This window comes from Zootoca vivipara, chromosome 13, assembly GCF_965207765.1.
Source record: "Zootoca vivipara chromosome 13, rZooViv2.hap1.1, whole genome shotgun sequence".
Lineage (NCBI taxonomy): Eukaryota > Metazoa > Chordata > Lepidosauria > Squamata > Lacertidae > Zootoca > Zootoca vivipara.
The window spans coordinates 42,697,499-42,712,857 of NC_142596.1; the positions used below are offsets into that span (position 1 = coordinate 42,697,499).

The 15,359-nt window shown below is 42.8% G+C and overlaps 1 protein-coding gene across 3 annotated transcripts in view; it reads right to left on the reverse strand.

Moving 5' to 3' along the window:
• The window catches only part of TRRAP (transformation/transcription domain associated protein), a 157,927-nt gene that overhangs the window by 25,261 nt on the left and 117,307 nt on the right, over nt 1-15,359 (reverse strand). For all 3 annotated transcript variants that reach the window (XM_035131728.3, XM_035131726.3, XM_088657252.1), the window contains 3 exons: nt 12,933-13,023; nt 10,700-10,899; nt 8,995-9,256 (listed from right to left, as the gene is read on the reverse strand). In XM_035131728.3, coding sequence (XP_034987619.2) covers nt 8,995-9,256; nt 10,700-10,899; nt 12,933-13,023 — 553 coding nt within the window. The remainder of the gene's footprint in view (nt 1-8,994; nt 9,257-10,699; nt 10,900-12,932; nt 13,024-15,359) is intronic.

The window sequence follows — 15,359 nt, forward strand, 5'->3', positions numbered from 1 at the left end:
CTTAAACGGGACACATGCAAGACTTTTCCAGCCCAGTCCTGGGCATTTCACCTGTCTCCTCCTTCACATGCTATTGGGTCCACGTGGGTGTTCTGCGTGCCCAGGGCAGGTGAGGGAGGGCTTGGCAAGAGAAGTGTCAACTGGGGGGCAGGGGGAGTCCCAGCTGCCTTGCCCACATGCTTTAAACCAGGCACCCCCAAACTGCAGCCCTCCAATGTTTTGGCCTACAACTCCCATGATCCCTAGCTAAGAGGACCAGTGGTCAGGGATGATGGGAATTGTAGTCCAAAACATCTGGAGGGCCGAAGTTTGGGGGTGCCTGCTTTAAACTCTCTGGTGTCCAGGTTGAAAAGGTGTCAACCTATCGAAATTGCTTAAAGCTGGACACATTGCTCCTTTGAGTCTTAGGAGTCGGGCTCTCTCTCTTTTTACATTTTCAAGGAGGGCTCTCTCCTCTCCATTCACACCCCCTCTTCCCAACTTATTTTGTATTTTTGTACCAGTTGCCAGTCACACCTAGGAACGTTACGGAGAGCCGTGCTCAATCGGACCAAAACCAGAGGCACACTGGCATCCGAATCTGGAAGAAGCCTTTAAAACACACTGCAAACAAGTGAAGCCTTGTGAAAGGCAGGATGTTCTCTTTCATTATCCTGTGCTCAAAGGATGACAACTTAACCTCTCTTCCTGGACCAGCACCCCAAGACCAATGACAGATGCATCATTATCACCAGAGGAGACAAGCATGTTTTTGCCATGAGGCGAGTTGTCAGTAGGACAATTAATATTCATTTTGCAATGTATTTACTGTACGGAACTTATTTGTAAAAAGTGCTTTCCAGGTCATAAAAGGTGTCAGCAAGAAGATGAAGAAAGGACTGCTGCCCTTCTTGGCAGCTGTCTTTTAATGTTTATGTAGCCAGTCCAGCACCTCTTGCATCTACTGTGAACATACTTGTAAAAAAATCTCATTATAATTCCAAGCCTACCCTCTAGTGCACAATCTGAGCAAATCACTGGGTGAAAACAGAGAAACATGAAATACGGCATTGTTTGCCGCTCATCGGCTCCCCAACGTGCAGGAAAATGTCACCAAACGGCAAGTACAATATTCTTGCTAATGATATGCAAATAGCTGAAGCAAAGATATTCAGCAGTGTTAATTAAAATAGCACACACCAAGCCATTCACTTCACCGTAGGAATCACTCCAGTTTGTTGAAAATAACTATTTTAGACTTCCCTCTCTCCTTCGTTGTTTTGCTTCTTGGCAGCAGATGGGAATGACAGAGAGCACTCGATTAATTAGCTCTCTTTCTTCATGTCACAGGGCTTCCATACAGAGCCTAAGTACATCCAAAGAATTACCAGCTATGTGGCATTCTGCACCGGCTCCCCTGCTTTGCAGACAGCTTAATTAGGCGGAAAGGAAATCTTTTTGCGATACCGATCCTAAACTAAAACCCAACACTTATTACCTACGTTGGTTTAAGCACCAGAGACCATAGCTGCCAAGTTATCCCTTTTTTAAAGGGATTTTCCCTTATGCTGAATAGGCTTCCTCGCGAGAAAAGGGAAAACTTGGCAGCTATGAGAGACTGAACGAGAGGACGGTGGTCCATTTTTAGAATTCTGGACTCCACACGGAAATTCCTTTGGAAATTGCAATAATATCGACTGAGATTCTTTTATTGGACAGAAGAAATAAGAATACTGAAGCATAGGCTAAAGTGGGATAGGAAGCCTAATAACCCTGCGTTATAGACCGTGAACTCAAACATAAGAAGTTCTTTACAGAACTTTGACTGACACAGGTTAGCAAATACTGCTCAGGGCAGGAAATTTAAAAAAATAGCGCACCCTTGTGATGAAAATAAAAGTCACTACCTAAATAATTGACAATTTGCTGCTCTATCCAAACATATGCTACATGAAGCACCTTCCCTAACGATACAGGCAACCTTGGTAACCAGTCTAAAAGCTCTGGAGTCATCTTTTATCATTTATTGACCAGGTATCTATTTAGGACATATGGACCAGAGAAAGATGAGGGGAGAAAAAGATAATACAGTGACTGGTAAAAACCCTAATCTCATGCTTTTCCTCATAGTATTTTCATGTATTACTCTCTACTTCCCTGAAATGATGGTGGCTGGAGATCCCTCTTGAAGCTCCCATGTCTCCCTTTGCCTCTCAAGTCTAACCAAGAAAGGAGCCCACAATCACCACTGTTTTCCTATGCTTGGTAATAATATGTACCGTATATTCCAGCGTATAAGATGACTGGGCGTATTAGACGACTCCCAACTTTTGTAGTTAAAATATAGAGTTTGGGATATACTCGCCGTATAAGAAATACGACCCAGCGTATAAGACGACCCTCCGACTTTTGAGAATATTTTCCTGGGTTAAAAAGTAGTCTTATACGAAGGAATATACAGTAATTGTTTTGAGAAGGAGAACACTGCTGAATTGGTTCTCTCTCTTATTCACCCCGGTGGTTGCTCTTCCTTGATCAGCTGGGAAGAGGAGAACCTGCACATTTCTCTGTTCAGGGAAGGTGAGCTGCTATCACAGTTACATTGACCTGGGTGTGCAAAACTGGCTTGAGTGAGCCAGGATTAGCAACTCTTTCAGATTTAACACCTGTTGCCAAACTCAGTTCTTAAATGGGCCTACAGCCCAAAATTTAACTGGATGCTGTTATTCTACTGTTATATTCAATCCGGGCTAAAGGAAAGGAAACCAGGTTACAAAAACATTGGGTTTTTGCAAATATGCCTGAATGGCATCTGCTGGAAATTGCAAGAATATTTAGAAGATCTTGAATCCATCATGCCTTGGAAACCTAAAAGGCTTGGACAATAGCAATTGTATATACTAGTAGAGAAAACTTGTGAGACTTTAAGAAATCTTGGGGAATAGTTAGCTTTAAACCCTTGCAAGGGCCAAAAGGCCATGAACTCAAGAAAAAGAGGAGGATTCAAAGCATGTTAAAACAAGACTACAGTCAAGACCAAGACTGCACAAATTGGTGATTCATTCTCGGCTATCGACTGGTACGGTAATTAATTCGCCATTAATTCAGGAGCATAAATTCTATTACTGCTGCAAATTAATCAAAAACTTATTTTCTGCAAAATGAATTGAATCCCCCAAACTCCAAAAGGCAAGCATACTGACCAATCTAATTGCAGCCATTTCCCCCTCCCCCCTTCAACTTTAATTCAAACTCCAAGTTTAACAGATTAAAGTAATCTCATCTTGCGCTAACTAAAAGTGCTGTTTTAATCCTGTGACTACTCATGCTTAATCATAATTGAAAAATAAAATGTTCCAAATCTGTAGAAGATATCAGAAAAGTTTTCATTCTTCTAGAAAAGCAGCAAATCCCTTTTGTATCCTGATTGCTTCTATTACTTTATCTTGGACGCCGAGGGAAAATCTCGTCCTTTGTTTGAATGTTACACATGTCTAATTTAAAAATAAAAATAAAAAGTGGAACTTAGTCAAAAAAAAAAGCCAAAACTCTGCATTTGGCATTTGAAGACCTGAAAAAAACTACATCAACAAATGCATTAAAGAGAGGAGTTGAGCAAAATTTAATTTCAAATTTGGTGCAGAAATGGCAAGAGTGAAGTTGTATCATCCATTATGCTTCAACAGAGGCAGTGCACCTTTCCACATGCCTTCCTGCCTCCTCTGTTCAGCTGTTCGCCTTACGGCTGACCCAGGTTTGGCTACTTTTTTGCTGCAAGCATGGAGATGGTAGAACCATCCCTCCAAGAGGAGGGAGAGCAGAGCTGCTCAGTCTGTGCGGCGACTGACAAAAAGCTGGAGCTGGAGTTGCAAGAGTGCTTTAACTCTGCAGAGCAGAAAGGCAGAGAATGAGGGGGGGGGCGTTCTCCAAAGCAGGGAACTTGGTACCACCCAGATGTTGCTGAACTCCAGCTCCCATCAGCCCCAGCCAGCATGTCCAGCGGTCAGGGAAGATGGGAGATGCAATCCAGCAGCACTGGAGGCCATAGACTCCACATACCTACTCTGTTGGAGTCACATGACCCTGCCTCTTTCTGGAGTCAGCAGGAGGAGTAAACTTGTTTGAATGTTACACACACACACACACACACACACACACACACACACACACACGACACACACACACACACACACACACACAGTGCCTCGGTTTAGAATGAGAAAAATACTTCAACTCCTTCTGTTTAGTTTATATGCTAAAATGGAATGTTCTTCCTCTTCAATTTTCCCCTACTCTGAAACAAACAAACAAACACAAAACAAACACTCTTTATCTATATACCAATTTTAATACAGATAGGAGTTTTTGAAGTACCATCGCATACAGGAAAAATTGTCTATTCTTTCTAAGCATGGATAAACAACACATCTGTATTAACTGCAGCTGCATCCCTCTGACTTATCAGAAAACCCAGGAGAAGCACAATATGCTGGCAACACTTTTCTTCCCTAGTAGCTGCCACGCATTAAATTTGATCATATGGGTCAAGGCTTCCATTATCTACTGTCACGTGACTGTTGTGCTGCAAAGATTACTTCATGCAGAGCTTAACATGCTCTCTAATGTGCAGGGCATAGATGTGACACACAAGAATCCTGTGAGACCACTTTCCTCATGATCATTAAAGTGAGGTTCTGAGGAACGATCTCAATTTCCCTGTTGTGAATGCCAACATCCCAAATTACCTTAGAACTTCCCTCAGCTTCAAAACCAGTTGACTGTGGGTTGTTGCTCAAGAAATACAGACGAGTTCCATCATTCTTTCAGATTGTGGCTGTGCACCATTGCAATGCTATGACCCTGGCTGAACTTGAATGCTCAAGACATCCAGATGTCTCAAAGGGTCACCCTTCCTCTGCACAAAGCTGTCATCGGAGACTCTTCTCTGAATATCCTCCTGTTTCTGAGTGGCAGGTGGTAACTTGGCTAGGGCATTTTCTGTGGTGGCACCCCATCTACGGAACACTACCCTTTCACCTTTTGGGTTTCATGTGAAAACTATTTCACTTCCCATAAGGTTTTTCATCAAAGACATAAAGATCCCTTCCTGTTAATGCTGCGGATTTTGGTGGTGTTGTTCATCATGCTTAATATTTTCATCAGAACAATCCTTTCTATCATGACTTTAAAAAAACACCACCTTTATTTTTTTAAAGTTATCTTGAGCATATTTGATGGACAAGTGGGATAAAACTACTTCACATATCCCGACTGTTTCTCAAATGCTGCTGTCAGCTGTCATCCCACCTAGATGCAAAGCAGGGGTGAGACAGCAAGGTCCTCTCCACTGGCTCATTTGTGACTGACCCATTTGGCTTGAATTCCTGTAGCAGCTGCTACTTGGCCCTTTCCCTGCTGGAACAACCTCCTAAATGACTATTCCAACTGGCCATCGTGTAACAATGTAACTACAGAGGGGATGTGAATTTGCTTATCCCCACCTTCCCCTCCCTGTCTCTTTCCCTACCGTTTTTCATAAGAATGCAAGCTACTATTTCAAACTGTAAATTGCCCCAAGTGCTTTGGCATATGGGTCCGACTCAGGCTGCCTGAAAGGATTGTGTGTCCCCTATATGAACCTGCCCAGGTGCTAAGACCCTCAAGTGAGCACCTTATCTTGCTCCCATCAACATCAGAAGCACGGCTGCTGGTGAAGCAAGAGGGATCCTTTTCTGTGGCTGCTCCCGTGTTGTGGAATTCCCTCCCAAGAGAGGTCAGACTGGCTCCCTATCTGCTACCCTTCTGCCAGCTAGCTAAGACCTTCCTATTCGGAGAGGCCTTTGAAAACTAAGGAGCAGGCAGACGATGCTGATCACAGGGCTGCTGTCAGGGCAAGCTACTTTAATTGCTGGCTTTAAATGCGTTTTGATGTGTTTTAAACATTGTTTTTAACTAGTTTGTTTTCATTCCTTCAGGTTGCATTTAAATGTAAGCTGCCTCGAATCCCAACTTGGGAGACAGGAGGGATATAAATATATTTAGTAAAGAAAATAAATAATGATCAATGCAAATGTTTAGTACTAGGGCTGATCCTCACACAATTCCACAACTTAAATGCCACCTAGAGATTTCAAAAACACACACTTTGCTTTACACATTTAGGTTTGCTTTTGTGTGTGTGTGAACAAATCGTATATAGTTCCTGAAATATACAGATCCCATAGCTCTACTAGAAGAGGAAATGAACATTTTTTAAAAAAGTTATAGGGGTACTGTAATCGCTCCAGGCACATAAAAGAAAGGCTAACTTACAGAGCTTCAGACCTTGGGAATGAGAGTCTAAAGAGCCTATCATATTCTCGAGCCTCCACTGCACAGCATCTCCCAGGACCACAAATTCTCCAGTAGAGCAAACACATTTGAAATGAGGTGGAAAGGTGGCTCTAGGCTAGGGCCAATGACTTGGCAAGCACACACACATCCTTCCAAGGTTGGCCTCTTTGCTGACAGTAAAAGAGGGTGGTGGAAATTGAAAAACAAAACAAAACATTCTGCCTGCTGCCCTTTTCACTGGCAGGGGGGTCAAAGTAGTCAGTTCAGAGACTCAGCTGGATTTATTCTGCAATCCTAAGCATGCTTACTCAAGAAATAAATCGCATCAAGCTCAATGGGGCTTAATTCCAACTCCCACGTGCTTAGCATTTCATGACTGGGGCAGAGCAAGGAATGCCCAGATTCAGCTTGCAGAATTTCCCTTTCATAAAATACACCTTGTGCCAGAGGAAGGCTAGAATCTAAAACGGCAAAGAACAGATGCTCCTTACCAATAATAATTTTCATGTAGTGCTGATCTATGAATAATAGAAAGCAAAACTGGTTAACAGAAAATGAGTAACAGTAGCAAAACTACTTCCCAAATTGCCCCCTTAAAGGCCAATTATAGCAATTGATTTAAATTATCAAACTCAAATGGCAAAAAATTAATAATTTCGTGAGTACCAGACACCCCAAAGTTTAAATCACATCACTTACACAGATGCTTCTAATTTAGGAAAAATAAACATATAACTCTTCCAACAAGCACATTGTGCATTTTAGGTGTAAACCTGGACTACTTTGAGATTTGTTTTCTTATCTAAATGGTTTGATATAATTGTTTTCCTATTCAGTTAATGAATTGGGTGTTTTACTGAATTAAATGCCACAAAAGGATTATTAACATAATTCTGTGACATTTATAGCAGATAAAGGAAATTACCCAACTCTCTTTCACTCACTAGGCTGCTCCCTAATTCTTTCTAAATGCTCATATACTATTCCAAAGGGCAACAGAGAAAATAGGCTGAGTTCAGACATAACAGAAAACCTTGGTTTACCACAACAGTAATGGACAGTGGCCAACTTTGGGCCAAACACTTCCTTTCTCCCTCATTTTTCATATTCACAAGGATTGCAAAAGCTTCTGCTTCCACTGTTAAGCTAACCGCAGTCCCCTGTGATGTCTGAATTCTGGAAGCTGTTGTTGCTTAAACAATGATTAATGAGAACAAGCCAAGTGCTGAACATAGGCTCTGATCATGAATTGTTCTCACTAACCCTTTTTAAACAAACCATGGTGCCCCAAGTTTGGATGCCACAGGGAACTGTGGCTAGTTTGAAAACAGAAAAAAAGATTTCAATCTCCTTGTAGATATAAAAGGGAATGAGATGAGAGAGGGTGCCACCATGGGGTTGGTTCAATGGCAGGTGCTTTAATTAAAATAGCAGGCAAAATTAATACAAGATACTGAGACAGCAGCACCGGAAATGCAGTGATTCCTTCACTGTGGTACCTTGCCTAGGAGCAGAGAACCAATGATCTGCAAGAGCCTATCTGATCCTGGTCAGGATGAGCTGGGAAAGCATCTCCTCCTGTGCCTTCTGTCCCCTTCTTGCTCTAAATCAGCAATCATTTTGCTTTTGCTTCCTCTCCCTGTCAAGCCATTTGTCCTCCAGGACTTGCTCCAGCCTCTGCTGGGTCTCAGTGAGGGAAGTTACATACATTCCTGAAGTTCAGTGTGGCTCATTCTCATAGCAGTTTTCCATTACATCTGAAACTTGCTTTGATTTAGAAGGGGGGGGGGAGAGAAAAACCTTTTCTTGAAGGAGTAGCAAGCATCATTATTTATGATGCAAATTTTGGATAGAAAAGGAATCGTACCATTGTAGAGAGATTTTACTTTCTTAGGCTCCTTGATCACTGCAGATGGTGACAGCAGTCACAAAATTAAAAGAAGCCTGCTTCTTGGGAGAAAAGCAATGACAAACCTAGACAGCATCTTAAAAAGCAGAGACATCACCTTGCCGACAAAGGTCCGTATAGTTAAAGCTATGGTTTTCCCAATAGTGATGTATGGAAATGAGAGCTGGACCATAAAGAAGGCTGATCGCCGAAGAATTGATGCTTTTGAATTATGGTGCTGGAGGAGACTCTTGGGAGTTCCATGGACTGCAAGAAGATCAAACCTATCCATTCTGAAGGAAATCAGCCCCAAGTGCTCACTGGAAGGACAGATCATGAAGCTGAGGCTCCAATACTTTGGCCACCTCATGAGAAGAGAAGACTCCCTGGAAAAGACCCTGATGTTGGGAAAGATGGAGGGCACAAGGAGAAGGGGACGACAGAGGACGAGATGGTTGGACAGTGTTCTCGAAGATAGCAACATGAGTCTGACCAAACTATGGGAGGCAGTGGAAGACAGGAGTGCCTCGCATGCTGTGGTCCATGGGGTCACGAAGAGTCGGACACGACTAAATGACTAAACACCATTGTAGAGCTGAAGGGATCTCAAGGGTCATCTAGCCCAAGCCGCAGCAATCAGAGCTACTGAAGAATCCCTTACTGATGGACGTCCAATCTCTGCTTAAAAACCTCCAAAGTACTATTCCCAGAAGAGCCAGAGCAGAAAGCATTCAGTGTCTGGGTCACAACCTGTAGGGTGAAAGTTAACCACAAACTGTATAAAAATCACACACCTGTTGTGAACTGCCCTTTCAGTTTCTGGAAGACAGGGTCTTGAGCCGTCGCCTGGGCTCTCCTCGCTAGCGACTCCGAAGCAGCACTGGAAAACATGGTGGAGACATTGGAAACGTTCTCCAGACCGACACCAAAGGTGCTGACCAACTTCTTGACAAAATTCAGCGTGTGTGGGGTGATTTTGGCATCTGAAACCGCTCCGCTCTTCTCAAAGGCGACAGAGTAGCACTTTGCCAGGCCTTGCTGAAGCTGCCGAAGGACCTAACGCCATCAAACACAAAAAAGCACTTCTTTTGAATGGAAATAATGAAGTAAACATTTGGCACCGTACAGCAACATTCTGAGATGGAGTTATAGAAAGCAGTGCTAAGAACTTTGCTCTTCCTCTCCCCAGCCGGTTTTGCTTTTCTGTCATGTATTCTAGATTGCAACCCTGAGATCAGGGACTGACTTGGGTTTATTTTGTTGATTTATATGTAAAAAATGCCCCAGGAGCCCTTTTGCCTGAAAAGTGGGATAAAAAACCTTTAAAATAAATAAATACACACATGACACATTGCCAGCATGTTGCAATTCCTAGCTTTTCGGACGCAAACCTGTCTGCATATAGCCAACTTTCCTGCACTGCTTTTTGTTTGTCAGGAAGTCCAAACAGCAATTTTAGACGCACATTTATTTCGGAAATGTTCTATATTCCACCCTTTGGTTGCACGAATCCTTCACGGAAACTGCTGTTGCTTTTCAGCATCTGGTAAACAACTTTGAAAGGTCTGCTTTACTTGCAAAGTGCTATATACATGCTTAAATAAAAAAAGGGGAGTAAGGTAGGAAGAGGTTGATGGGAGGCAGTGATGGCTTCTCCATTAAGGCAAATGGGGCACTGCCCCACCGACCTCAGCCTTTATTCTTCCAAGAGTGGCTGGGGAAAACCAGCCAGGTGGACAGGGTGAAGAAGAAGAAGAAGAAGAAGAAGAAGAAGAAGAAGAAGAAGAAGAAGAAGAAGAAGAAGAAGAAGAAGAAGAAGAAGAAGAAGAAGAAGTCCACATGTCTGCCTTCCTACTCACAACCAGTCTAGGTGGTAGCACTATCTGTTAGGTTCCTCCTCCTCCTGCTGAGTCCCAATGTTGCCAATTGCAGAACTCAAGAGGGAGGAGATGGAGACAAAGCAAAAATTAGCTGGCCTGGCTCTGCTTCCTGTTTGGTCTAACTACACTTACTGTTGGGCTCCCTGCCTTCTGCCCAAAAAGCCCCCTTGGCTGTGTCCAAAGGCCTGGAGTACCAAGTCAGTCCCAAGAAATGCAAGCTCCCTTGAATCAGTGTGCAAGGCGCAAAAGCTTGAAACGATCTCAATACCAGGAGCAGGGGGAAGCAGAATGGTGACATACAGGCCTCTTCCCACCTACGTGCGTTTGGCTCGCACGTGACCACGTTAGCACCCAATCCGATATGGAACCCGGGAAATTATTACATAAATCGATTTTAAACTGCAGAAAGAGCAAATATTGCCCCAAAAGAGCAGGAGAACAGCTAGCAATCCCATGAGCCTTTGCGCACCATCCTCCGTCAATGAGGAAGACTAAGAGCCACCTGTCTGGTAAGTGCTACTTGTTTTTTGAACAGTTTTTCAAGGAGTTCCCGGGAACATAAGTGGGAAGACCCCTGTACATGTTTTTAAATTCCAGTTCTAAATGGGAAAAAACATACCTCTTCGTGCCAGTTTTCTCTGAACCAGACCATCTGATCCACAATCCCTTCCAGAGAGGAGAGGAGTGTGGGGTGCAATTCCCTCTGCATGTGCATAATTCGACTGCAACGCCACATGGGAGCTGTGGCTCTGATTGGCCCAGGGTCCGAAGCCGAATGGGATTGGTTTCCAACTGAACTTGGCTGCTGCTGTCCAGAATCTTACAGAGGATGGAAAAAATTCACAGAAAACACCATTAGCACTACAAAGCACCCCAGAACCTTAAAAATAAGTTGCAATTTCTCTGTAAATTAGAAAAGAAATTGCAATCCCGCTACGTCGACAGGCACATTATTAACACAAAACGTTTACAAGAATTTCTGCTGCAAACAAATACTTCCTGTTTCCACTTCAATAAAGCTGACAAAAAGAAAATATTTCATAGAAGACCCACACTGGCAAACAGAAATAGCTTTATGGTCCTCAACTTTCTTCCCCTCCAACTGCTTGGTTTTGGTGTGCCAGGAACTGCTAAAACATATTTCTAGAATAGACGTTCAGAGTAGCCTTTCCATTCATAAAATCCCACAACATGCCTGGGCTCCAAAGTCACCATTAGCCACAAGGAAACAGTCATTTCCGAGAAAGACTGTCCAGAGAGAATACTGTAATATCATAATCTGTTTTAAACAGCAACCAAATGCTGTCTAGCAAAAGGGGAGAAAGCTTAAAACTTAAAAACAAGCTACGCATTTCTGATCACTTCTATCAGATTCTAACACTCAGAAGCAATTTGTTTTAACCCTGTTATGCATCTAGGATATTTTCATGCTCCTATATTATTATTATTATTACTATACAGGATTTTATCTGAGGGATTTTATCTGAGGACCACAGGGCAGTTTACAATACAAAAGGGTGAGTTATGGAAATGACCTAAAGGGTCAGTTATGAAATGTTTTTAAGTCTAATTCACGCCACTGCACAATCCACATGCTCTCCTACAGTAGGGATGTGCGTTTGTCAATCATTCTATAGTAAGGTTACCAGATTTTTTTTTCAATGAATCCGGGGACACTTTTCAACTTCAATTGATTTTATATGGGGACTGATTTGTAAAGCTGGGGACGTCTGGTAACCTTATTCTATAGCAGTGGTTCCCAATTAGCTAAGTATTGCGGACCCCCGTTTTTCAAAAGCCAAGCCATGTATCCCTTACTTTTGAAAATGTTGATATCTGTATGGTAGTTTTTGTTATGTGAAGGGTGACACAGACTCCTTGGGTATGTGGACCACCATTTGGGAGCCACTATTCTATAGTATTGTAGCCTCCTGACACACTGCACCTTAGATACCGGGGTGTAGATGGCCCCAAAATGTATACTGAAACTTGAATTTAACACAGCCACTGCTGTCATGTTTGTGCAACATTTTTTATATATTAAAAAAAAACAGGCATCTGGAGCGCCTTTTATTATTATACCTCCAGGACATTTTGAATGGAAGGAAAATGAATTTGGGATCTGTGAGATCTGATATGAATTAACAATGAGGTAGGAGGGATTACAGACCTCAGATACTAGCCTTGTATAGTAATAACAATCCACAATACAATTACACATTAAAATATTGAATTCAAGTGATCATCAGTAAAGGTAAAGGACCCCTGGATGGTTAAGTCCAGTCAAAGGCAACTATGGGGTTGCAGCGCTCATTTTGCTTTCAAGCCAAAGGAGCCGGCGTTTGTCCACAAACAACTTTCTGGGTCATGTGACCAGCATGACTAAGCCACTTATGGCTCAACAGAACACCATGACGGAAGCCAGAGTGCACGTAAACGCCATTTACCTTCCCACCTATTTATCTACTTGCACTGGCGTGCTTTCGAACTGCTAGGTTGGCAGGAGCTGGGACAGAGCAGCGGAAGCTCACCTCGTCACAGTGATTCGAACCGCTGACCTTCTGATCGGCAAGCCCAAGAGGCTCAGTGGTTTAGACCACAGCGCCACCTGCACCCCTTGATCATCAGTACATATGTATGTATGTATGTATGTATTTGTTTAACACCCCCCCCCAAAAAAACCCTATGACTTAACTGGGGTCCATTTTATTATCAGGTTATTGACAGACGTTTTGTAAGAATAAGGAGGTTGAACAAAGAAACTGCCTATCAGCCAACTCTAGAAGCAAAGTTGAGGCAAATTGCCCAAATTGAGAAAGGGCCAAGGAAATCATGACATGCCTGCTGCTTACCACTTTTGTAGCGCTCCCGCTGTTCTATCTTCAGTGTCAAGTAGAGGGTCCGAATAGGAAAGTAGACTGCCTGGGGATATACTCTCCCAACCTGTTTTGCCATTAAAAAAAATAAATACATGTGAATTCTCAACGGCCTCATGAGAAATACTGTGATCCAAACAGATCTGCCAACTGATTGATGCCTACCCATAACTACTCAAAATTATTATTTCTTTTAATAATGATATATATAGCAGGTGAAAGTAAAAATAAAGGCCCTGCCTGGGCAATATTTCAACCCCAGTCTTGAACGTGGTGGGGAGCAATAGCATATCTTCTTTAACAGCTTTTATTTGCTTTTACAAATTCATTCACACTCATATTCACAAATAATAAAGACTACACAAGATTCTTCTGAATCTCAAGGCTCCCCTCCTCCCCTCCATGGGTTCTTTGGGTAACCTTTTAAACTGCATATTGTAAGTTCATCTAATTTATAATCCTCCATTGTGTCCAAGGCCTATATATCATTGCAAGAGTTATTTAAAACCAGCAATAGCATATCTTACCGCCTTGCCCACCTGGTGTGCTGGTCCACTCTGCACAATTAGACATTTTGTTCTCTCTCTCTCTCTCTCTCTCTCTCTCTCTCTCTCTCTCTCTCTCTCTGTTTTTGTTCTTAATTATATGTTGAAGTTATTCGTCTATATGCAAACCATCCTCTTGAGGGGAGATCTTTATCCCAGGCTGCATCTTTACTGGAACTATTTGAAATGGTTTCTATATGTGGACTTGTTTCAAAATGTTTGCATTTTCATATATGGAACCATCTTAGTTGCTTTATATACACAGCTGCTTTTTATCTTTTCTTGGTCTACAGACCTCAACTGTTTTATAAATTGTTTTATAAATTGTTATAAATTATAAATTGTCTTATTGCTGTAACGCATCCTGGGACCTTTAAGGTGAAAAGGACATGTAAGAAAGCTAACTAACTAACTAACTAACTAAATGTAGGGATCAGATCCTGATAAAGGCATCACCCAATCTGATATAAAAGCCGCTCCGAAAGGGTTATAAAGGGAAGCTGACAAGGATTCTCTCATATTACTCTGTAAGCCAGACATCTGCATAATGAGATAGCATACAGAGCACTAAAAAGATCTTACTGATGCAGATAAAGAGAGAGAGAGGCACAGAAAGACAGCATTTAGTGTTTAAATAAGACCACAATTCCCAATGAACCCAGCACGATGTGTTAGCTGGGCCCATTAGAGCGTAACCTTATCTCACAAAATTGCTGCTCTACTGGGTGAAAAATAGCCACTTAATGTAAAGGGATACCACTTTCACCAAGGCAGAGGTTTCATGACTCCTCCTGGGGGGGGGGAACGCTGAACACACATTAATGTGCCATTTTTGCCTTTAAATCTATACGTCTTGGTATCTATTAAATGATAGGAACAATATATCTGACCAGATTCTATGAGGCAAGGCAGACGATAAGCTATGGCAGGAGGTTCCTCTTTCCATCCTTTTTATCAAAAAAATATACCACACCTGCTTCCAAAGGAACTGAAATGTCACTTTAAAGCGTTTGCAATGAATTAACTCCCGCCTGTAATGGCCCATTTGAGATCAGCGTAAAATGTACAGTAATGACAGCTGGAACAGTCTGATCATGGCAAGCATTTCGTTTCTGTATTTCACATACTTAAAGACTCCTGATAAATAAAAGCCTAGCTTGTGCTATACCAACACCATTGCTGTTATAGCAGCACCAGAGATTACGGTCTGCAAAAGCAAATCACTCTTTGACTCCATTTGCACAGCATGGAAAGCCATACTATAGCTTGCCGGGGTTGCACTAATGAGCAGGACCGCACTCGTGAGAGGAGCTCCCAAACACTTTGCGCCTCCTTTTTTGCAGTGTGTGTATGTGTTACTCCTACACCAAGGGTAGGCAACCTAAGGCCTGGGGGCCGGATGCGGCCCAATCGCCTTCTCAATCCGGCCCGCGGACGGTCCGGGAATCAGCGTGTCTTTACACGAGTAGAATGTGCCCTTTTATTTAAAATGCATCTCTGGGTTATTTGTGGGGCATAGGAATTTGTTCATCCCTCCAAAAAAAATATAGTCCGGCCCCCCACAACGTCTGAGGGACAGTGGACCGGCCCCCTGCTGAAAACCTTTGCTGACCCCTGTCCTACACTGTGATGAGTGAAGCTTTGGCTTAGTGATTGTCCAAAACCAGGCTCCTGGTTAAGCTCTTTCCTTGTTAACCATGAGTCGCAGGCAAGAACAAATTAGAATTGTAGAGTTGGAAGGGACCACAAGGGTCATCTAGCTCTACCTCCTGCACTGCTCAATGCGGGGCTCGAACCCACAACCCCGAGGTTAAGAGTCCCGTGTTTTGTCTCCTCTGAAGGGGGAGGTGGGTGGAAC